This window comes from Heteronotia binoei, chromosome 2, assembly GCF_032191835.1.
Source record: "Heteronotia binoei isolate CCM8104 ecotype False Entrance Well chromosome 2, APGP_CSIRO_Hbin_v1, whole genome shotgun sequence".
Classification (NCBI taxonomy): domain Eukaryota; kingdom Metazoa; phylum Chordata; class Lepidosauria; order Squamata; family Gekkonidae; genus Heteronotia; species Heteronotia binoei.
The window spans coordinates 43,337,357-43,361,282 of NC_083224.1; the positions used below are offsets into that span (position 1 = coordinate 43,337,357).

The 23,926-nt window shown below is 44.8% G+C and overlaps 2 protein-coding genes across 3 annotated transcripts in view; one reads left to right on the forward strand and one right to left on the reverse strand.

Annotated features, from left to right (window-relative positions):
- Positions 1–1,481: 1,481 nt before the first annotated feature.
- On the reverse strand, positions 1,482–22,925 carry TOMM34 (translocase of outer mitochondrial membrane 34). Of its 2 annotated transcripts, none has more exons than XM_060230891.1 (7): positions 22,679–22,925; positions 17,339–17,438; positions 15,523–15,675; positions 14,179–14,339; positions 9,831–9,978; positions 4,732–4,858; positions 1,482–2,929 (listed from the first exon to the last, which is right to left on the reverse strand). In XM_060230891.1, exons 1-7 carry the CDS (start codon positions 22,797–22,799, stop codon positions 2,825–2,827), a joined length of 915 nt encoding a protein of 304 aa, XP_060086874.1. In that variant the 5' UTR covers positions 22,800–22,925; the 3' UTR covers positions 1,482–2,824. The 2 variants fall into 2 exon arrangements, with proteins under 2 accessions (XP_060086874.1, XP_060086872.1); XM_060230889.1 differs by having other exon boundaries at positions 14,173–14,339.
- The window catches only part of STK4 (serine/threonine kinase 4), a 102,738-nt gene continuing 98,849 nt past the window's right edge, over positions 20,038–23,926 (forward strand). The window contains exon 1 of the mRNA XM_060230888.1: positions 20,038–20,246. Coding sequence (XP_060086871.1) covers positions 20,221–20,246 — 26 coding nt within the window. The 5' untranslated portion in view covers positions 20,038–20,220. The remainder of the gene's footprint in view (positions 20,247–23,926) is intronic.

A 23,926-nucleotide genomic window follows, 5' to 3' on the forward strand; every position in this document is an offset into this window, starting at 1 on the left:
AAAATACGAATCCAAAATCTATTGAGTATGTATATTATGAAAGGAGGAAGAGTTCCTGGTTTGCAAATTCTGGGGATGATCATAGGATAGTGCCACCAGATGGGTTTCTTTAGAGATTTTTTATGTCCCCATCCCCTTTTGTTAAGAGCCCCGTGGCGCAGAGTGTTAAAGCTGCAGGACTGCAGTCCTAAGCTCTGCCCACGACCTGAGTTTGATCCCCGGTGGAAGCTGGGTTTTCAGGTAGCCAGCTCGAGGTTAACTCAGCCTTCCATCCTTCCGAGGTCGGTAAAATGAGTATCCAGCTTGCTGGGGGGAAAGTGTAGATGACTGGGGAAGGCAATGGCAAACATCCTGTAAAAAGTCTGCTGTTAAAACGGTGTGAAAGCAACATCACCCCAGAGTTGGAAATGACTGGTGCTTGCAAGGGAGACCTTTCCTTTCCCCTTTAAGCAACTGGTAGACAGGCATGTTTTTAAAAGCACTTCCAGAATTTTCTGTGTGAGGATATATTTGAGTCACAAGTCTCTCTCCACAACCCCACCGCCCATATGTGTGAAATGGCATGATCTATTCTTACCACCCCAGGACTTTCCTGTTGTCTAGGGCTGAGGAAAAGGAGACTGGGACAAATCTACATAGACAGAGTAAAGTGGTTGGCTCCCCTGAGCCCATCAGGGGAGGGCGGGATATAAATTTGATAAAATAAAAATTTTCTTTCAATATGCCCACCAAAAAAAAGCATTGAGGCGTGAGTTTTTAACTCAGTCCACATACAACTGATTATGCCATTGCCTACTTTTAAAAAAATCCACAGGGAACATTTAAAAATGTGATTTCCCTGCCTACAATCCAAACTGGTGCTGCCCCATCCTATCACCTTATTCTGCTGGATATGGAGACAAATCTCTGATTTTTTTAAAGCAAAAGCATTTTAAGTGTCTCAAAATCCTTTTTCAGGAATAATATGGGGGTGGGGGGGGAATGCTTTATCTGAATCTTTTGCAAATTACTTCTTGAAGAGAAAAACACTACTCTTGCCTCTGACTGAAATTTGTAAGAGCTTCCATGGAGAAAATTATACCAGATTTGCAATCTCATGAAAGTGGGCTTCATTGACCTTTTGAGAAGAAATGAGAATTCACAGACAACTTTTACTTAAAAGATCTCTGAGAGCTTAATAGCACATTTTGCATTTGTGTGAAATTATAGCACACATGCAGATTTGAATACAGTTAAGAGTTTCAAGCATAGCCTGAGCAAGCTACTCCAAGTGATAATCCCATATTCTATGGGGTGGCAGGTGAAGTGGTTTAACATTTCAAAACTGAATTTTTTATTTTAATGCAATCTGCTTCCAAGATCTTGGACTCAGGTGGTTGTTTGCCATTCATGAAGACATCTTGACTTTGCAAACTACAGCTGGTAATGTAACTGGATATGTGAAAGCTATTTTTTTAACTATCAGGAACTACACAAAGTAGTGAAGTCAACTAAACTTGTTTATTTAAAATTTCAAAATAACACCCAGAATGCGGACCAATTTATGATATCAGAATCCAGCTTCACTCCTTACAGGCAAGGCCTCAAATGGGGGGGGGGGCGGGCAGGGGGAGAGAGATAACAACCCAAGAGTGCTGGGGGAATCGTTCCCCTCTCAAAATTTCCAAACAATAAGCAGCTGCCATTTGCATTGTATCTTTACAATATGTGAGTACTAGGAAGAACTTGGTGCATACCCTATGTTAAAAGGCCATATATCAACCTTCCTTTAGTCTAATCTTACAATAGCTTCAAGAGTGGAAAATGGGATTCACAATTAAGTCTAGCTCTATGAAAAGGGAAGGTAGAGTGGTCCAAGCAGGTTATGCTTCCTTTGTTACAAGTAACCATTTAAAACATCATTCTTTCAAAACAGATGATGCATCCAAGCTTGTACCAATCCAGATTGCTAGAGGGGTTCAATGCATCCAAAAGAATGGAACTTTTATTTTATTAAAAGAAGCCCTGAGTCCTACCTGCAGTCCGAAATGGTGATGTCAAGTTTTAGTAACTCAGCTGCTTATTTGTGAAAATAGAAGCTACAAGTCCAGACTTGTGATAAGGAAAGCATCCATGCTGCTCTACATTGTTTCTTTGTCCACTACATGGCAAGAAAGTTAATATCCTTCCATGTATATGAGAAAAGTGGCCTTGTACAATAGTGTACATCTGCATCTACGAAACACACAGGCATTTAACCTTAAGGAAGCTGAGGCTAAGAAACAAAAACTCAAATCACAAAAATATATAGAAAGCAAAGATTTACTGGGCTCTTTGGTAATGGAGGGGAAGCAACTTTGAAATTTCTATATGACTCTGGGGACAAAATGCTGCAGTGTAGTTCAGTGCACAGAAGTTAAGGCAAAGCACACAACTTTTTCTTACTTCCCTCTACTGCTGCATTATCCAAAGCCTTTCATTGACACTGTCACCCAGTGTTGTTGTTACCCAGGTGTATCAGTAGACCAATACTGTAGGTATGAAGTTCTTTCAAGTGTTGTTTTGCCCCATCTGTTACAGAGATCTTTTTTCAGTTGCTTAAAAACCAGTAACTGTGCTAGGAAGTTAAGAACCTCAGAGGTTACTCTGAACTTTCTAAAGGCTTGATAGAAAGACTGAATAACTCTTAAAATATATATGTATATAGCATGAAACCCGAGCAGTGTCAGCAGGTCTGGAAGGCAAGATTTCCTACCAGGCCCTGCCTTCAGCCTGGTCCCAGTGACAGTTTTTACAGGGAGCAAAAATGTTATCTTCAGAATAGCCCAATATTGTTCTTGAGCGACTATTTTAAAAGTTTCCTTAATTCTTGCTGTAATTTCTGAGCAGCAGTGTTCTTTGGTTCAATTTTCAAGAGAGTGTTGATATCCGCCATGCTGGATTTGTAGTCCTGGAAATAATTTTAAACAATTAGTGTAGGTCACGGGTGGGGAATCTTTTTTCTGCCAATGGCCATATGGATATTTATAACATCATTCGCGGGCCATAAAAATTATCAACTTAAAAAACAGTGCTCTGCCAAGGGAGCATGATTCAGGCCAGCAAAATTAATACAAATAATTGTTTTTCTATTTGAAGTCATGTGGGGAGAGCCTAATCTGGCGCACACATACACACGGCCCGCTGCCCTAGGCAAATACATAGGGCTTTCTTATAGAAAAAGCCCAGCAGGAACTCAGTAGCATATTAGACCACACCCGTAATATTAGCATATTAGGTCACACACTCATTAGCATATTAGGCCACATCATCTGGGATAATCAAGTGCAAACTGAACTGTGACAGTAACTTTTCCAGTCCCTGCAGCAATTCTGACCAGCCAGCCAGGCCCCAGGGAGGCTGCCGCATAGTACATCTGGGCCCTGTGATCCTTGCTTGGCCCTGGGGAGGCTGCTGCACAGCGTGGCTGGGCCCCACGATCCTCTCTGGCCAGCCATGCCCCAGGGAGGCTGCCACATGGCTCAGTTCAGCCCAGCAATCCCCAAGGACCACACCAAATGACCTTGAGGGCCACATACGGCCCTCAGGATGGATGTTCCCCACCCCTGGTGTAGGTACTTGAGACCATGGTAAGGAGCTGACGAGAATTTGCATTAGCTAGAGCTTTTGGATGGCCTGTTGGCAAGAAATAAAATCAAAGAATGCTTAGGGAAAGCAAAAAGTAGTAGCCCTCCATAGCTACAAGACAACCTAGTGGAATATCTTTTGGTTGAAGAAACTTCACTGGCTCTTGTTGCCACTAAATTGAGTGTAAAGAAACAGCTTTATGTTTAATTGCAGCAAGGTCAAAGTGATCCATAGCAGCCTCTTCTAATGTGCGTTGAATAAACAATAGTAATTTCCTTATTACTCAGGCGGAGGAGCTACTGCCAATGTGGTATATGGGCAAGTGTTACCAGAACCCAGGGAGATCCAGATCTGCCATGAAGCTCACTGGAAGAACTTCAACCAGTCCAAATGTTTCGGGCTAACCTGCCTCAGGGTGCCTGGTGCCCGAGGTGAGGCCCCACCCTGCGAACTGCCCCGCCTTCCTCCCTCGCCCCTAGTGAGAGCACACGCCACCCAGCTGCTGTCCGTCACCCTGGCCACCATTGCCTCCAGAAGCTTCTGGAAGCAACAGCAGCCAGACTGAGTGACAGTGGCCAGGCATTCGCCTATTTCACTTGTTGCAGAGGCAATGGTGGGGGGAGGGCCTAAACTGGCACCCCCTGGGCCGCTCGCTAGGCAGTTACCTAGGACTGCCTAATGGATGGGCTGGCCCTGCTCACAGGGTTGTTGTGTGGATTTTAAAAAAAAAAATAAAGATGTCATGTTAGTAATCTGACTTCCTTGGAGGGAGAAGGGAAAACATTGATAAAACAGTTTCTGCAATAAAAAGCAACAGAGGAAAAGGTGAACTGGCATAAGCTGTTATATTGGTTGGGGGGGGGGCAGGGAAAGGTGGGCTCTGTCCTTGCCCTACCCAGATTACACAACCAGGGTAAAATCCTTGTTCAGGCAGAAACTTCCCAGTAGACTTTGCCATGCTGCAGGCTTCCACCTGTCTGTCTAGAAGGGAAGCGCAGTTAGGAGAAAGTGCATTTACCGTAGAACCTTCTGCACAGTTAAAAAAAAAAGTTGATTTAAAAAAAATAAGCAGCACACCATGGTATTCCCTGTAATGCACTCTAAAGCAAGCAGGAGGTTCCGTACCTTGAGCTCTTTATATGCTTGTGCTCGTCTGTAGAACGCCTTGATGTTTTTAGCATCTAATTTAAGGGCTTCTGAACAATCCTGAATTGCTTCCTTGTGCTGCTTCAGATTCAGGTAGCAAAGAGCTCTGGAGGGAAAAAACACATACACACTAGAATTACCTATTTAAGCATCTGGCCACACTTTGGGATTCTGTACACTTCTCATGAAGGGATGGTGGAAGAAATATGTGCAACAGATGCTCAGTTTAGAGTCACTGTGGCATAGGGGTTAGACTGTTCAACTAGGATCGGAGAGACCAGCATTCAAATCACCTCACTGTCACTGTCATGAAGTTCACTGGGTAACCTTTGTCAGCCGCCCTCAGCCTAACTCACCTTGCAACAACACTGTGGGGATAAAACAGGGAGATCTCTGGTGGAAGGGTGGCATAAAAATGTATGGGATCATTATCTTTGATGCAGCTTTCCCAACAACACTGCATGTTTTAGTTTGAATTATTAAAGTGATGAGTCCTGAAAAGACTATATGTTTGCAACCCATCTTCTTTACAGCCAACTAGACACCGTTCCCTTTCCACGTTTCTTCCCAGAAGCTACCAAGCTATCATTTTCCTGCATTAGAAGTACTGCCAGGATTTATATTCCAAGCACCAGCTTTCAGCTCAGCAGTAATAGATACTGGTGGGGGTCCAGGGGTACGTGAGCAGAGAAGGAAATGTATGAAGTACAGTTCAACTTTTGCAAGCAGTGCTTTGAAACGCCTATGAAAGAACTAACAGGCTACATATGGAGCAATAGAATATATACAACACGTACTTTAATTTGGTTTTGAAATAGTGCATGGAAAAGGTAAGTGGAGTCACAATCTTTTTTCCTTAGCACAACAGGATAGTGAGGAATAATTTTAGTGCTTCAGCAAGGACTCCTAAGCACAGGGAAATTTTCCGGGGGATCCAACCCTGTGCTCTCACAGTTCAAGGAATCTTAGAGTTGAAAAAGACCTCCAGGGTCATGTAGTCCAACTGCCTGCACATGCAGGAAACTCACAAATACCTCCCCCACTACACACACCCAGTGACCCCTTCTCCATGCACAGAAGACAGCAAAAAAATCCCTCCAGGATCCCTAGCAAAATTAGCCTGAAGAAAAATTGCTTTCTTATCCTGAAGTGATGATCAGCATTTCCCTGAGCTTGTGTAAGAAAGAGCCACAAGAACTAAGCACTGATGCAACCCTTCCTGCCCTCCTTCTCATGATCTGCCTAATTCACAGAATCTGCATTGCTGTCAGATGGCCATCTAGCCTCTGCTTAAAAACCTCCAAGGAAGGAGAGCCCACCACCTCCCAAAGAAGCCTGTTCCACTGAGGAACCACTCTAGCTGTCAGGGAGTTCTTCCTAATGTTTAGGAATTTGACTTTAATTTCAACCAGTAGGTTCTGGTCCGACAATCTGGGGCAACAGAAAACAACTCTGCACCATCATCTATATGTCAGCCCTTCAAGTACTCGAAGATGGTGATCATATCATCTGCCTCCTTTCCAGGCTAAACATACCCAGCTCCTGCAGCCTTTCCTCATACCCTTCAGGTAAGCTCCTCCATTAGCATGTCACAGTCCAGGAAGCTCCCACAAGATAATGACTCAGCCCTACCCACCTGCCTGAGTAGATACAAATTACCTGCCTACCAACTTCTTCTCAATTTGACCCAGAGAGAACTCCAGTTTTCTGGGTTACACCTCTGAGAATGCCAGTCACAGTTGCTCGCGAAATGCCAGGTCTCACAATGCCAAGACCATGGCCACACAGCGGGAAAATCTACAACAACCAACATTTTAATTGTATTATATGACATATCAACCATCAAGGTTGGCATCATAACAGAAACACAAGAGGGCCTATCCTTTTTCAGCACCTACAGTAAGAAAGGTGATGCCCATGAAAACCAAATTCTGTGTGACAAAAAGCTGAAATCTACAGCCTGCACACAGTATGCAAGCTGAGAAGATCTGCAAAATACATATATTTCTACTAATTTTAAACATCAAGGAGCCATGCAAGTACAGAATCCCAGTTCAGCCACTTCTCCGGCTTACAAGATTTCAGCAGGAATTGCCTGTATTTGCATTTCCTCAATCATAAAGGCCAAAAATTTGCATAAATATATGAAAACCATAATTTTCAAAAAGCTGCATTTACACCTAGTTTCACAACTGGTGCTTTTGCAGAGCAGTGGCATTTGCAGAACCGTGCACAGAATTAATAATATACTGTGATGAGACAGTGCTAAGGATATTTAACTAAAAGAGAATCTGACTAAAGGATAATCTGTTTTGAAACCACACGGGAACTGGCCTTGAGGCTGCACTGCCCTAATCAGTTCAGGTAGGTTATTTGTTCATCCAGGGTTTAACAGAGTCAATGTAATTCCCTTTGCTGCTCTTCCCAGAGGATTCTTACTGCTAAACAAGCAGATAAACATTGTCTTAGATCCAACGAAGTGTTTCTGGGGATGGAAAGATTTTTGTTCATGGAGTATCACTTCCTAGTCTCCTCCCTACCACTGCAGCCCCCAAAATCTCCTAAAATGCTGCTTCTGGATGTTCCCTGTCCTCCAGGAGCAGCATTTGGGGAAGGGGGGGGGGGTGAGAAGGCCATGCTTCACAGATGAAAATCCTTCTGTTTGAGGATCCAACCCAAACTGTAGGAGAAGTTTTAATGAAACTGAGACCCTTCTAAAGCTCAGACACTGGGCCCTTTGTTAACAGCTGTCTTCCCCAATCTCAGTTGCTGCATGGAAGATTCCTGTACCAGCTATAGTCAGAAGAACTGGCAGGAAGATGTCCCATTTTCTTTCCCTGGGATGCAGAACAAGTGGAGTACCAGAACTGACTTATCTGCCTGCTTTAATCTAAGCTCTGTGCAAGATTACTGGCCAGTGTTACTGGCCAGTGTTACAAGAGCTGCTTTCAGTGTTGCTTTTGCAGCATGTTCTCCACTGGTTCAGTAATGCCAAAACTCAAAGATCATCTGTTGTACATGCAGGGGCGACCTGACATCCCATGGTGCCCTAGGCAGACTCGATGCCTGCCCCCCCCCAAGCACTCCCGTTCCTCCCCCTGCCACACCCCCTCTCTCCCTTCAGACCCCTCCCCCCCCCGTGTCATTTTCAACGCCGGAACCGGCTGTACCGCCGCGTTTCGGCTCTTTAAAGCCCCCTCCCTGACCGAACACTCGAAACGCTGCAGGGGCAGGGCACGCTCACCGGCTCTCAGGAAGAGCATGCTGAAAGGAATACCCCCCGCTGCTACTGACTCCTCTCTCCTATCCAGGAAGTGGGGAGGGGAAGAGTCAGTAGCAGCAGGGGTTGTCCTTTCAGCACGCTCTTCCTGAAAGCCGATGAGTGCGCCCTGCCTCCACGGTGCGGTTTTAGCCACGTTTCGAGTGTTCGGCCGGGGGGGGGCTTTAAAGAGCCGGAATGCGGCACTAGAGCTGAAAATGAAACGGGCGGGAGGGGGGAGGGTCCGAACTCCGAAGGGAGGGAGGAGGTGTGGCTGGGAGGAGGGGCGCAGAGCTGCAGTGGGGAGCGGGGAGGCGAAGGGAATGGAGGGGCGGGCGGCGTAGCAGCAGGGGAGGCAGGCAGGCAGGCAAACTAGGTGCTTGCCTGAGGCACCAGGAAGGGGAGCCCAATTTGCTTCCCCCACCCTCCCAGTGCCCTAGGCAACTGCCTAGTTTCCCTAGTGGGAGGGCCAGCCCTGTGTACATGCTTCTCCAAAGGAAGGGCTGGTGATGCATTGGTAACATGGGCATTGCTAACAGGCATGTCCCATACTAAAGAGCTAAACTACTGAGCTACACAAATATGCTCCAAACCGAAAGTAGGAACAATTAGGTTCTCCATCCATTTACAGAAGGCCCACTACAATCCCTCTCTGCTGGCTTGGCTTACCCCAACCTCCAAATGTTGTATGAACCAGAGTTGCGGCTTTTGTAAGATGATATGGCTAAAGAACCATTTTTCCTGGTAAGAACAGGACCAGTTGCATTGCTCCCATCATTTGATGGCAACAACATTCTTTAGTTATGACACCATTGCATCAGACTGCATGACTGATAGGGGTAGGTATTTGTGGGTTTCCTCCATTGTGCAGGGGGTTGGACTAGATGACCCTGGAGATCCCTTCCAACTCTATAATTCTATGACTGCCCAGCCCGATCATGAGTGCTCTGTTATCACATACCCTCTGGAATAGACCCACCAGTGGAAGTTAGGAGTGTGTCCTTCCTATGGATTTTTAGTAGGCACTGATCCCATAATTGTACATTAACAGATGATGTATTGAGTTACTTTGCTAATTATGATTTCTTAAATCTTCCTATGTAATTCTGCACTGGTTGTTGTTGTTTTTAAAAAAATTCTTGTTCTTGATTCTGCTAAATATGCCATACATCTATAATTGCACTTTTAACAAAGGAAAGGCAGGATTTTTAGTGTAAAAGATGTAGGACCAGCATTATGAAAAGGCAGGCAAGCACTGTATGAGAAATAAGCAGCATCCATATAAGATTGTCCTTGCAACCGATGATAGACAGTGGGGGGGGGGGGGGGGTGGCGGACATCAATGATAGCATGTCATTTCTGGGGGAAACTGGAAGCGACACTATGCCTCTCTAGAAATTGCCAGAAACTCTATGATAAAACCAAAGAGTTTCCAGTGATTTCTAGAGAGGCTTGGCATCATTTCTAGGTTTTCTTGACTGATATTTTTATTTATTTTATTTTTCTCCCACCACTGCTCTGAGTAGCATCAGGAAAGGTAAGCTGAGGATCCTCTGCCCTGACTGATGGGCTGGTAACCCTCCTCTCATCTCTTTCATTCTGTTCAGTGCCCCTGACTAGTCCTAACTGGGATAAATTTAAGTGAAGGATGCCGTAAGAGGTCCATGAATGAACACACATCCTGCTAGTGTCTTCTACCCACAGGACAAGTTTAAAACTGGCAATCAAGGTTTCCTGACACTGTGTTCCAATTCCTTGAACAGACTGCTCAGGGTGGAGAAGGAAACATTATGTGACAAAATGATTATCTGAGCATTACCTGTTAGTGTAAGTGGTGCATTCCAGCTTGTGAAGTTTTAAGCTCTCCGTGTACTTTTCAATAGCTTTTTTATAGTTGCCCTTTTTCACAAATTCATTTCCTTCTATCTTCAGCTTATTTGCTTGTTCAGTGGTAGCAACTGTAGGCACTGGAATTTTAAGAAAAACAAATCAGGGCTTTTTAAAACAGCTAGACATACATTTATTGCTACAGCAGCCCATTAAATGAATTAAAATCCAGCCTCTGGTGCTTGGGGTTGTGGAATTATAATAATTAAAGTCAATTCATGATGTTACAAGGATACAAATCAAAAATTTCCAATGATCATTTGGCAGAGCCTAAATGACTCCAAATTACAGCCATCCTATTTGTATTATATGGTAGCACCAGGGAATTTCAGCACATTTTAAAGATTATGGGCAGGAGAAACCAAGACAAGGATGCAATTCAAGCTACAGAAGTCTGAATAAAAAAGTACTACTTTTACCAAGCCAGTAGACCTTGCAATTCAGCAAGCCAAATACAGTCAGCAGATACATATGCTGGACCTACCAGTCTCTGAAAAATCTCTTTCTGCTGCCTGCTGAGGATGAGGGGGGGGAGCTGTCAAACATCTGGCAGGTCACAATACTAAGCTGCTGGACTGCATCTAGCTTAGTGGTCATGCTGTGCAACACTGTCCTTGACCTACTTCACATAACTAATATTCAGAGATTGAAACTGGACTTACAGTGAGGGTTTCTTATCATTAGTAAACTAGAAGGTATCCTTGTATGGGTTGTTTACGCCTGCTCTTCAAGCAGAGCACATGCAATTACTACTCCTTTTCTTCAGGCAGAGCACATCCACTATCCTGTGGAGCCTCTGCTCTCCCCATTCATGTTTTGCGAAACTTCTGAGGAAGATACCCACCTGTAACAATCACAAACACTGACTTCTCCCTGGAGACTCGTAGCTGGAGATTCTGTGCAGGACAGAGAAATCCCAGAAAGTCTTCCTGTTTACACAGGGAGTTCCTCTCCAATTCTTCCTCCACAAGCCAAGACAGGGAAGAAACACGGCAAGTCCAATATTTCATTCTCCATCAATGGAGGAAGGTATTATTGTATGTGATTACTGAGTTCTGTTATCCCAGGTGGGAAAACAGAGAGGAGAAGAAAGGAGAAGAATCACTGAGGAACTACCTGCTGGAAGCCTCTTCTGCCAAATACCACCTCAGCCTAGGAAAGTGTGTCTATTCTGTATGGCCTCCTGAGGGAAAATCGTAGAGGAGTTCCTTTTGCCAGGGGGCTGAGACAGCATCTGCCCCCTTCAATGGAAATCTGGACAGGAATCTTGTTACCTTGTTGTTGACTGGAGATACAAAAGAGGTCCTGGCAGGTGAGGCACATTCTTCCCATCACTGCATAAAAGACCCCAACAATAACAGCCCACTCTTCTGAATCCAGGTCATGCTGAATGAAACTATCTGCCTTCAGGCTGTAGATGCCCTAAAGCTGTTGAGCCTGAAGAGGTAAGCTGGTACTATCTACGGAAACAGAAGAATCACTTTCTGCTGGAGAGAGAGCTCATGCTTCCCTGACAATTGACATGGTGGATCTTGAGGAAAGCAAAAACTTGATCCTAGGATGCTAGCAGAGGTCTATGACGTGCCCCTGACTGATAATCTGGTACACCCACTTGTCCTGGGTGGAATAAAACTAAGCAGGGTGAAGGTTTGTAGTTGGCCTCCTGCTGGTAACTGAAGGGCTTCTTTACAGTTCTTTGGCTGAGAGCTCTCATACATGGAGGTAGGCTTGGAGGAGAATTCTGATCTGTTCTAGATTGGAATTTTCATGCTGGAAAGATCCCCTGTGGTCATGAAAGGAACTCTGCCCTGAACTCTTGGATGTGCTGTTGTCTTTTGTAAGAAAAGACAGCATTGCTTTCTTCTTTTCCTTGGTCTCCACCAGGACTTTATTCAGTGTTGTGGTCCCAAAGAGCTTCTCTCCTTGGTAATAAACAATAAAGATGTATTTTGAGAGGTGATCCACATTTCAGCCATAGGATACAGAGAATAACAATGCTGGAGTCTAAGGAATAAACATGGCACCCAGGCTGGTATTTGCAGAGAACTCAGAGGCTCTTTGATTTTAAGCAGGTTTTGTTCAAGCCTGACTGGATTGGATCCTGTAAGAATTCTTCTGCCCAGATGATGGAAGCTCTGGAGAAACCAAAGGAGACTGTGCCCACTCTGAAGGCAAAGGCTGAGGCTTTGTGGGCTTTTTGAGACACAACTCTTTCTTTTTGTCACTTGTCTCTGGGGGTGCTGTCCTGATCTTTAAGAATCACCCCTGAAACAAGACCAACAACTGCTGCATCAACTAAAAGTACCCTTCAGAGTTTCCAAAGTGGAGAGGGTTCACATTATTTTTCAACTCAAGTTAGCCTCTCCCTTCACCCAAGGAGGCCCACTGCCTTCTGAGGGCCTTGTCAAAGGAATGTAGAAAAGAACTGGCAGCAGGAGTCGGCTCCAGTCCCCTCTTGTATATCCCACTTAAAGGTATCTTGATGAGCCCCATGGATAGAGGTTTACAAGATTATGCATGAGATGGAGAAAGTAGAGAAAAGTCCTTTTCTCCCTTTCTCACAATACAAGAACTCGTTGGCATTCAATGAAATTGCTGAGCAGTCAGGTTAAAATGGATAAAAAGAAGTACTTCTTCATCCAAAGGGTGAGTAACATGTGGAATTCACTGCCACAGGAGGTGGTGGCGGCTACAAGCATAGCCACCTTCAAGAGGGGATTGGATAAAAATATGGAGCAGAGGTCCATCAGTGGCTATTAGCCACAGTGTGTGTGTGTGTGTATTGGCCACTGTGTGATACAGAATGTTGGACTGCATGGGCCATTGGCCTGATCCAAAATGGCTTCTCTTATGTTCAAATCTCATTTTGGATGTCACCTTCCCCAGAAAGCATAGAATATTCTTCTGTTGGAATAGTCCAGTAAAAGCTTGGCCAGATGGGGCTGTTTTTCCCCACCCCCCACCCCCTCTCTTCTCTGAGTGCAGTCACTCTGAATGGCCAGAGGGGGCAGAATATCTAGCCCTGGAGACAGAAGGTGGTGTTGAATGCAGTAGGCGTAGAAGAGCTGTGACAGCTAAACCTGAGGGTGGCTTTGGGATCTGGGGAATAAGAGCTTAATTTAAAAAAGAGAATGCCACTTACATCTTCTGGGTTCCTTTTTTCACCTCTTCCTGGAAAGGGGAAGAGGAATCCTTGCCCCTCTATCTATGACTTCACCACTTTGCACCTTTTCCTCTTCAGATCCTGTTTAACTTCCTTCAGCACCTCATCAGTAATGTGGGTGTGCAGATGTCCAGGTAGACCAAAGACCTATCAGTGAGGATGGTGGAGGGGAGGAAAAGCCACCCTCAAAAGAAGGCAAATGAGCTCCCCCATTGCCCCCTCCACTGCCTTAGAAATCCTTTCTTGTGGCTGGTGGTACACTGGGGGGAGAGTGACGTGGGTGGCTCCATTGACAGGCACATCCTCCACCAGTGCTTTGGAGAAGGAGAGGGCTTCCTGCCTGTTCCCCATCCCTGCCTGTGCTTTGGCAAGGAAAAGGAGAATGGCAGCAGAGGAAGAAGGGTTTTTTTTAAGCAGGAACACACTTCCGGCTGACTTGGAATCAAGGGTGTGTGCCTTAAAAAGCAAATGAGTTCCTACTGGGCTATTTCTACAAAAAAGCCCTGTGTGAAACAATGGTGCCATCAAGGGGTGTGGCCTAATATGCAAATGAGTTCCTGCTGGGCTTTTTCTGGGGGGGGAACCCCTGAGAAGAGATGGTGGCTGTCACCATGGAGGTTTGTTTCAGGGGGCCTTGGATGATGAAGCAGCCATACTGTCCTCTTGTGGTAGATTGGCACCAGTTGATGCTGTTGAGAGTTCCCTGTCAGGGACAGCAGCTTTTTCTTACTGCTGCTATGAACATGGGAGATGGAGGGAACCGCTGCTAATTTCTTCAGGTGTTTGAGCATTTTCTCCTGCTTTTGCCAAAACAAGGCAAAAGAGCTGTGGAAGCTCATCCATAGAGCACACAGGGCATGGAGGGTGGACTTGAGCACTAGCATATGCCTTGCCTATGGGGCAAGGAGGCAGAACAATCCATACTAGGATACCTTCCTCCACTGACAGAGAAGGGAAAACTCCCTAAAGCACGACCCCAGGTTGCAGCTGGAGCATTACATGATTATATTCTCTTCCCAAATCAGAATGCTGGTTAGAAGTGGATGTTTCAGATTGCATTACAAGGCTCTGAATGCTATGTTCTTTGCAGGTACCTTTAACCAGCAGAAACACTCACCTTTCTTTGTTACAGAATCGTTCGATTTGCTTTTTGCAATAGCTTCGTGGCTTCCTAAAGGGGGCTCCCATCTTTTCTGAGCAGAAACAGGAACACTTGGGATGGGTGGCAGTTTCTGGCGCCACTGGAGGCCATCCTTTTCCAGTAAGGCCTTGGTCATTCTGAAAAAGGAGATCTACTGGCTTATACAGTTCTTCTCAGACACAGCCATTCGTACTGTAATAGGCTATCCAATGCAGTTGGTATGCCTCTCCGGTTGTGTGTCCAAGCATAATGTCATACAAGGCAGTCAGGCACTTTCTCCACTGAATATCCTCAAACTCACTAATAATTATTAGAAGCACTGGAGCAGTCATATACAGGTTTCCTTACACTGCACAATGGAGTGATGAAATCCCCAGAGTTCAGCTGGCTTGTTGGAATGCTTTCACCTTCCTCAGCCCAAATGATGTAATATCTATTGGGAGCTCAAAAACCATACCCTGGCAGCACAGCTGGACTGACCCTAGATCAATGGCCCCCAACCTTTTTGGCACCAGGGACCGGTTTTGTGGAAGACAACTTTTTCACGGATCGGTGAAGGTGGGGATGCTGGGGATTTTGCTGCCCTCATGCCCACACCATCCCTGCCACGCCAGGGGTCTTTAAATAAGGAGTAGGTGAAGGTCGCTGCCTCACTCCGCAGCTCAGTTGCTAACAGGCCGCGGACTGGTACTGGTCCATGGCCCGGGAGTTGGGGACCCCTGCCCTAGATGATTATCATGTAATTTTCTTTAACTACAATCTTAAGGAGAGTTGCATCTATTGATGTCCTCATGGGTTCCCCACTTGTAACATTATAATGATCTCTCTATTCTTTCCTCTGAATTGCACAGCTTTCATTTTTAAAAGCATGCCTTTCACTTTACATCTCTGTAACAAAAAGGGCTACAAGCTTACCTCAATTTAAAAAAAAAAAGCCGGTAATTCAGAGGAGCTAGGGGACAACAATTGCCTTTCTAGGTAAGATCCATCTTGTTGCATCAGGTGCCTCTAATCCAGTCCCATTGCCTCAATACTGAACATCCCGTTGCTCCTGAGAAACTCACTGCTAGGACTTTACAGAGATGGTACACCTCATTTTAATATCAGAAACACACCATCCCCAGAGAAAGAATGCTGCTTCCTAGTCTTAGCATACAATGGACAAAATTTATACTGACTTTAGTGGAGGCAGACAGAATCTTAATTTACCAGGTTACAAGCCAGCTGTTTGGGACGTGAGGAAAACATTTCACCTAAATACGGTGAATTCATTTCAGGATTTCCTGAGAGCTCCTTTAACACAGCTAAGCAAGAAATTACCTGTTGACTCCATCATGTGCAGCTTGTACAGTACAGTCAACTTGTAATACAGTTTTGTAGTCCACATAGGCTAACTGGTATCTTTCCAGAGCTTCATAAGCTGCTGCCCGCCTCAGAAGGGGTTTGATTGCAAAAGGGATAAGATCCAAGGCACTAAAATCAGTGGAGAAGCAAAAAAACAAAGTTAAGCAGCAGAAGCTACAAACTCAGGTTAGTGGCAATTCGTCTGGACATCTGATTGCCTGATTAGTGTGCATTTCTCTTGGGCTAGCTAGAGCTACCACACGGTGCTACACTTCAGTGAAGCAGGGAGACAATCATTGCTTTAATATAAAGTAAGGGTGTGCATTTTTTTCCTTTGGTTTTTTGGTTTGGAACTATTGGACCTGAAAAAAATTCAGGATTCCCCAAAAAAAGCAGGATCTCAATACCAGGAAAGTATTCAGAGCCAGGGTTTTTCAGATCTCCTGATTTTTTTCAGGTCCAACAGACCCAAACTGTGGGGAAAAGGGGGGTGGCAGTTGCAAAGCTACTAAAAACAGCTGAAAGGTGGCTTAGCTTGAGATCTTTTGCCCAGACCCTTTAAACTAAACTGCCCAACAGAGCCTGCCCACGAGCCTATCCTGCAAGTAGAGTTCTCACTGCAGGCTCAGCTGAGGCTCTGCTGGACAGCCTGGTTGAGAAATTTTAAAGGGGTACCTCCCAGTCAGTACTGACAGTGTTGCCATTGCTCTGAAAGATAAATCTCTGGACATGCTAGGCATTGCAAGAGACACTGCCTGAAGGATGCTGCTGCTCACCATTTCCCTGTGCCTTAGGAGAAATTGAAAGCAGTGTTGCTGTCACTGAGCAATGAAAGGAGGAAGAAGTGGTGTTCTGTCATTTACCTAGCTCATTTTAATTACTGAGACTGGTATAGTTTGTTTTGCAATATAATGATTCATAATTTTTTTAGATTTTCCTCAACTGCATCATATTGCTGTCAGAAGCACTGCTTTCAGAATAGTGCACAGGCCAAACAAGAGGCATGACCCTGACTGACCACAACAGTGCACTGTTTGCATTTCCTGGTTTTCCTGCCTTTAAAGATGACAAGATCCACATATGCACAGAGTGCTTTCTAAAGTGGATCTCTCCTTATGGAATGGGATATCAGTCAAAGTAAGGCTTTTTCATTCCTTGATTTTAAGGGTGTTTATGTATGCTAATGTTTTTAACATGTCAGGTCGCAGGTTGGTTTTAATTTGTTTTACTGTAAGCTGCTTTGAGCAATGAGGAAAAAAGGTGCAGAAATACAATAAATAAACTAGGTTATCTTATGAACAGTTACAGCCTAAAAAGAGCCAAAGTGTGCTGGCTTTCTCCTTGCAATCTCAGGAAGGAGAGAACCCTTAGTAAGTCCAACTCACTGCAGAAGTTTCTTGCCATACAGATGAGATCACGTTTTCTTGGGGGGGGGGGCATGTGGGTCACTTTCTGTGTTATATATGAAGCAGCTGATCTTCTCTGCTCTTCCTTCAGCAACTTAAGAATGAACACCAGAAGAGAACCTCAACCCAACATGTCCCTTTCCCTCATAGCAAGAAGCGACTGCTCAGATTTTGACAACCTGAAGGTCTTTCCTTCCCAGGACAGCGAGAGAGGTGAGATAGTGATTCTTTCCCTGGGTTTCCCTGTCTAAAGGGACAGCATCCTTCATGATTCCAAGTTAGCAGAATCAGCTGCTTCCCTGTAAAGAGCTGTAAATAAACAAATGAAGTGAGACAGTGGTGGACCAGCCATTTGTCCTCCTCTCCTCCGAACAAGCAATACTTACACAGAACAGTCCTTAATGCAGAGGCTGCAGTTCCCATCCTTCAAGTAACAGGCAGCACGGTTGGAATGAAGAACGCTCTTCTCTTCTGCACTTGCCTCCCCTGGGTCAAGAGACAGTAAGATAGGCTCTGAGTGTGAGGCAACTAAAAGATTCCTACCCCACTTCCTCCTATTACCAAGGCACCTTAACAATGCAAAATGTCTACAGTATGAATAAAACTGGTGTTATACACAATACAGTAACGTAAAAGCTAAAAACAGCAAACAAGCCTACAGAAGCCAGTGTGGTATAGTGGTTGAAGTATCAGACTAGGATTGGGGAGACCTGGGATCAAATCCCCATCCTGTCACTAAATCTGGTGATGCTGGGCTAGTCACCCAGCCTACTGTGCTGCACAGGCTGCTGAAAGGATGAAATGGAGAAGGGTACCTTGTATGCCATCTTGAGCTCCTTGGATGAAGGGAGGATAAACATATTCCAGACAGGGATAAACACTATTAGTTATTTCAAATATATCCTACCTTTTTCCCCAATGGGGGCCCAATGGGTGTTCTCTCTTCCATTTCATCCTCACAACAATCCTGTGAGGTAGCTTAGGCTGAGGATGTGTCACCGGCCCATCCATAACTGGGAAAACTAATCAGGGTGAGAATGCTTTAAAACAGAATTGATCCCTATGTTGACAGTAGGCAAATATTTGTTGGCAGAGTGTTCCAAAAGTTCAGTGATCCCATGGAAAAGACCCCTAATTACCAATCACTTCACCTCTGGAGGCAAAGGTAATCAGAGCACACTCTCCAACTAAGGGAATAGATAGGCTGATGTGGGAATAGGCAATTCAACAGAGTCTCTTAGAGATGGTTTATAGGAAAAAACCAGCACTCCAGATTGCATCTGGAAACAAACATGTAGCTGGTAGCAAGTGCAAAACTTTCAGTACAGGTGAAATATATTCATTTCATCAGATTCCTAAACAATCTGCTGCAATATTTTGAGTCATCTTTAAAGGCAGCCATATGTATAAAGAGTATTACAGCAATCTAACCAAAATGTAACCCAATATGGATATCTGTGGTGGATCAGTATCTTCAGTGGTAGCAAAGGAGAGTGAGACTTAGAACCACCTCCTCTTCCTCCACCAGGTGGTTCTTGCTGCTTATTAAAATCTTCAAAGCCCAGTAACTATGATGGCAGGCTGAGGTCACAACTAGGGAAGAAAATGGGTGGTTTATTAGCAACATCACTAAATCAGCCCTTCATTAGCAATGCTCACCCACTTTTTCTACACCACCACAATATTAATTTTCATCCTTATGTCTGATATACCCCTTCCCAGCATTTGCACAGCCCTGATTTTTCTCCTTGTGCTCCAGTTATTTGTTTACTAAACCTTTATCCTTCTCTTAATCATGTTAGGTGTAAAAACAGTGATCAGATACCAATCGTTCAATTTTAAGCACCATTTCTTAGCCCACAGAGCTCAGTGGGGGGTTACTTCCCAGATAACAGTATGTAGGATTTCTGACAAAACAAATTACATCTCTTAAAAGGAGATTGGAGCCAGGACTTCCCAATTAAAGCCCCCAGTTCTATCCACTACCACACACTGGCACTGCATTATTTCTCTAAAAATTATAATGGTTAGCTTATAATTCTTCTTATGGGTTTCCTTGTAACTCAATACAGATATCCAGGGCTATTTTTTCCAGAAAAAGAGGTGCCAGAACTCTCAAGAGGGAAATGGAGAAACACATGGGTGCTCCTCATGAATTTTTAAACATTTTTGAGAATTTTGTTTCCACAAAGAGGTTCCACCACATTCCCTCAGAAAAAAAGCCTTGTAGATAGAACAGAGTGCATTTGTGCCCTGTAAAGAAGGAAGGTCATTTTTGCCATGTTCTTCTTCACCATTCCTGAGAGCACCAACCCAATTGCTATTTGTGTGGGGAGATTTAGGTGGAACATGACATACCCCATTTTTCTTAACAGGCAGAACGTGTCTTTTGTATCCATTACTCATACTAATATATGCAAAAATCCTGTCACAAACCACTCTGAGGTTATTCCGTTGCACAAAACTAAAGGGAAAAACTTTTGCTATACCGCTATCTTATTTCTAAATAGTGCCCTAGTCTCTCTACAAATTGTTTAGTACTCCTGTTCCTCACCCTGATAGGCTTTTTTGTCAAGAGGCAACTCCTATTTCATATAACAGGCCCACAGCTCTCTGCAGAACACCACTACATTTCATTTAAGAAGTCAGAGTCCTCCCTTCTGCCCTCATTACAAGCTCTTTGATCCTTCATTATAGTCTCCTGTCCTTCATGTTAAACAAAACCATGAGGTTGAGAAATAGTCAGGAAGATGGGGGAAGACAGTCCAAGTGAGGTGGTAAAATGAGCTTCCACCCCTCACCTTAAGTCCAAGAAGGAATGCATGGAAAAGAAATGAAACAGAAGGTAGCTTTAGTCAGCCTCCGGCCCTCTCAATTCAAACCAGAAGCAGGCAGCAGAAAAGAAACAGAAAGTGGATCAGCCAGCCAGCCGACCTGCATCTATTTTCTGCCACTAACCCAAACTCCCTCATTATGACACAATGACTGCAGCAGACAGCCTGCTGACATAATAAGTCTAAGGCTGTGGAGGAGGTTTCAAAGGTCACCAGTAACTTAAGTCTGGGAAATCATGAAGACCTGAACATCTTCTACTTGTACATCCACTGCACTCTACCACATTTGGTGTACTGCGCTCCATGACAATTCCAGGAATATGTTCCGTCTGACAAAGAAGGCTGGTTCCCCATGCAACCAGAGAACCATAAAGCATCTCTGCCCTACCTAAAAAGCTGGTAAAGGCCTAGAGCACCCAAAACCAGCTAATGGGATGGAGTTTTTCTATTCTGCCTTCAGGTACTGTTTTTAACCTATTCTGTGTACCCAAATGCATGGAGTCTTAAGGGAATCCAGCTGGCTGTCTCTGTGCTTCTCTGTCCTCTACTTGAATCTAAACCTAAGTACATGGAGCAAAACCAAATGCATACGTATCCATATTTTAGTCCCACTTTCCCTTCCTGTTTTCTTTACAGCAAGTTTTAGATTAAAGCTAATTAAAGCTTGCCAGAGGGAGCTTAGATGTCCTATATGGGACATCGTAAATAGATCCCTCTTGGAAGGGCTTTTCCAACACGTCTTAAAGAGGTCCGCCCTCTCTTGAAAAAGACTACATCAGATCCGACTGAACTGGCACATTACCAGCCGGTCTCAAATTTACCCTTTTTGGGCAAAATTATTGAGAGGGCAGTAGCATTACAGTTACAGAGTTTTCTGGATGACACTTCTGTCTTAGATCCCCACCAGTCTGGCTTTCGCCCAGGTCATGGGATGGAGACAGTGCTGGTCGCCTTGGTGGATGACCTCCAGCAGCATCTGGATTGAGGCGGCTCAGCGGTACCGATGTTGTTAGACCTATCGGCTGCATTCGATACAGTCAACCATCAGTTGCTGACCCGCCGCCGCAGGGATTCAGGGGTTGGCCTTGCAATGGCTTTCCTCTTTCCTTGATGGTCGGGGACAAAGGGTGGCGATTGGGGGTGAACTGTCCCAGAGGCATCCACTTAATTGTGGAGTGCCACAGGGGGCGGTGCTCTCCCCAATGTTATTTAACATCTACATGCGCCCCTTTGCCCAGATTACCCAGAGGTATGGGTTAGGTTGTCACCAGTATGCTGATGACACCCAACTCTATCTACTGATGGACGGACGGCCTGACTTCATCCCAAGGTGCTGGTTATCACCTTTAAAGCCCTATATGGCCAAGGACCTGCCTACCTTAGAGACCATTTCTCCCCATATATTCCCCAGAGGGTACTCCGATCTGGCTCTCAAAATCTTTTGGCAGTCCCCAGGCCAAAGGAGCCCAAACTGAAAGTCATCAGGGAAAGGGCCTTCTCGTTTACAGCTCCCCACTGGTGGAACCAATTGCCGGAGGAGGTGCAGGCCTTGCTGAGCCTTACCCAGTTCTGCAAGGCCTGCAAGACTACCCTCTTCCAGCGGGCTTTTGCTTAATATGGAATTTACTGTAGAAGAAATACCATTACCACGGAACTGTAAGATGGACAACACCGAGATTTTAGCACCAAGCTAATTTGATGGTTTTAATTAATGATTTTAATGTAGGATAATATGTTTATATGATTTGTAATATACTTTGTATACACCTTGTTTTAACGGTTGAAATGTAGCATACTATGTTATGCCATGTGAGCCGCCCTGAGCCTGCTTCGGCGGGGAGGGCGGAATACAAATTAAAGATTATTATTATTATTAGATTGTAAGCTCTTTGGGGCAGAGAGCTGCCTTGTGCTGAGCAATATACAAATAACAGCTTTCAGAATCCTCACAACACAGACACACAAAAAAATGTTTTTAACCAGCATAGAAAGTGTTGTGTGTGTCTGTTTAAGAGAGTTAGAGCAACCAGAGCAATGTGAGCCCTAAACTGGAAAATCTGAGTTAGGCTATAACAGGTGGCCGAGTACCAAACCAGATCTGTGTTTTATCTAGCTCACAGCTACTATGCCTGATCAATTCCTCAAGCATAGATCTTTCTTACTTTTATGTTGCTCTTTTAAACTTAAAAGGATGGGAATTAAAAAGGGAGCATCAATTACACGGCACATCCTGCTAATGAACTGGTGTGAACTAGTCATTTTTCTCTCACGTGCAGTTCACATTTTTTAAATGGGGCTAGTAACCTCACAGGAACGTTTTGAAAATGATCATCACTCAGCCTTTACAAATTAAATGTGATAACTGGGCGTGATGACTAAAAGGAGCCTCCTCATCCAGGGGCAGCAAGTCACAGAAGCTGTGAACCCATGAAGGCCTGGGCTTCTATGGCCTGCTTGTTGGCCCTCCAGGGGAACTGGACTAGCTGGGCCACTGGTCTGATTGTCCTCACAATGTTCTCATGTAGGCAGATAAAATATAACAGCAGGAAGTGACTAATTATTATGGGGGAGGAGCAATTTCTCAACCTACTGTTCCATAATTAAGAAGAACAGATGAAGCAAAATAAACCACCAGATTAATCTATGAGATTCGGAGTATCTCATATAAATGAATTCGAATAAGGTGATCACCTTACTTATGGCAGTTAACCTCCAATTCTCAAAACCACTGGCAGCGGGGAGACGAAGTTTTCCTTCAAATAAGAAAACACTGAAAACAGGAGGGGCTGTAACTAGAGCTCCCCAGTCCCCCAGGACTCGGACCCCTGTCCCTCCGGCTTCCCCACCCGGCATCCTGAGGCCTTGCTGGGATTCTCCCTCCTTCGTCAGTACCTGCCGTTTCCAGCAGCTCCAGCGCCCGGCCATACAACGCAGCCGCCTGCCCGTACTGCCCGTTGCGGAACTGCTCGTTCCCGGCCTGCCGCAGGTCCGAGATCCGCGACGCAGGAGCCATGAGGGCGGCGACGAAGCCCGGAGGAGCCGGAGCCGGCTGCGATCAGCAGAAAGCACCGGCCGCGGCAGCAGCAGTTTCCTTTCTCTGTGTCGGATTAAGCGAGGGGCGGGCTTAATCGTGCCGGGGCTCCTCCTCTTTCCTTCAGGGGCGCCTGGGCTGCGAGAAAGATCCAGAGAAGTCGCGCTGTGAGCGGGGCCGAGCGAGTAGCAGATTAGAAGAATTCCATTTACACTAATTCCAAAGGGAGTAGCCGTGTTAGCCCGTGGCAGCAAAAAATAAACAGGAGGTTTATGCTACTCTACGGAGTAAAAGCAGTTTATTCCAAGTATAAACTTAGGTGGAGTAGACTAGAGGCCTCTTCTTCAAATGCACTGAGTGCCTCCTGTTACGTTGACTTTTTATAAGAGGTATAAAAGCACAAAGGGCAGGTTAAGGAGCCCATGGAAAAGAAATGCAGGAAATCCTGCGTAAAATTAAAATCTTATCAAGATAATTCACTATGGGACCAATCCTAAAGGGGTCTATAAGTCATTCAGTAGGGCTTAAGTGTCTCAAGTTGCTTCTGACATATGGCAACCCTATGAATTAATGATCTCCAAAATATCCTATTGTTTACAGCCTTGCTCAGGTTGTGCAAACTGAAGGCCCTGGTTTCCTTGATGGGGTCAATCTATCCCATGTTGGTAGATTCAGGTGGGTAGCTATGTTGATATGAAACAGCAGAACTAAGTTTGAGTTCAGTGGCACACAAAAGCTTATACTTTGAACAAAATAGGAGTCAAGTTGCACCTTTAAGACCAACTTAGTTTTATTCAGAACGTAAGCTTTCATGTGCTCTAAGCACACTTCATCAGATGAGGAATCTGGTACTTTGAATAAAACTTTGTTAGTCTTAAAGGTACCACTGGACTCAAACTGTGTTATCTCATTTTAGCGCTTCCTTTTTTTCTGCTGCCTTCAACTTTTCCTACATTACTGTGTTTTCGACTGACTCTTGTCTTCTCACAATGTGATCACAGTAGCCTCAGTTTAGTCATTCCAGCTTCTAGGGAGAGTACAGGGTTGATTTGATCTAGAACCCACTTTTTTGTCTTTTCAGCAGCCCATGGTATCTTTATTTATTTTAT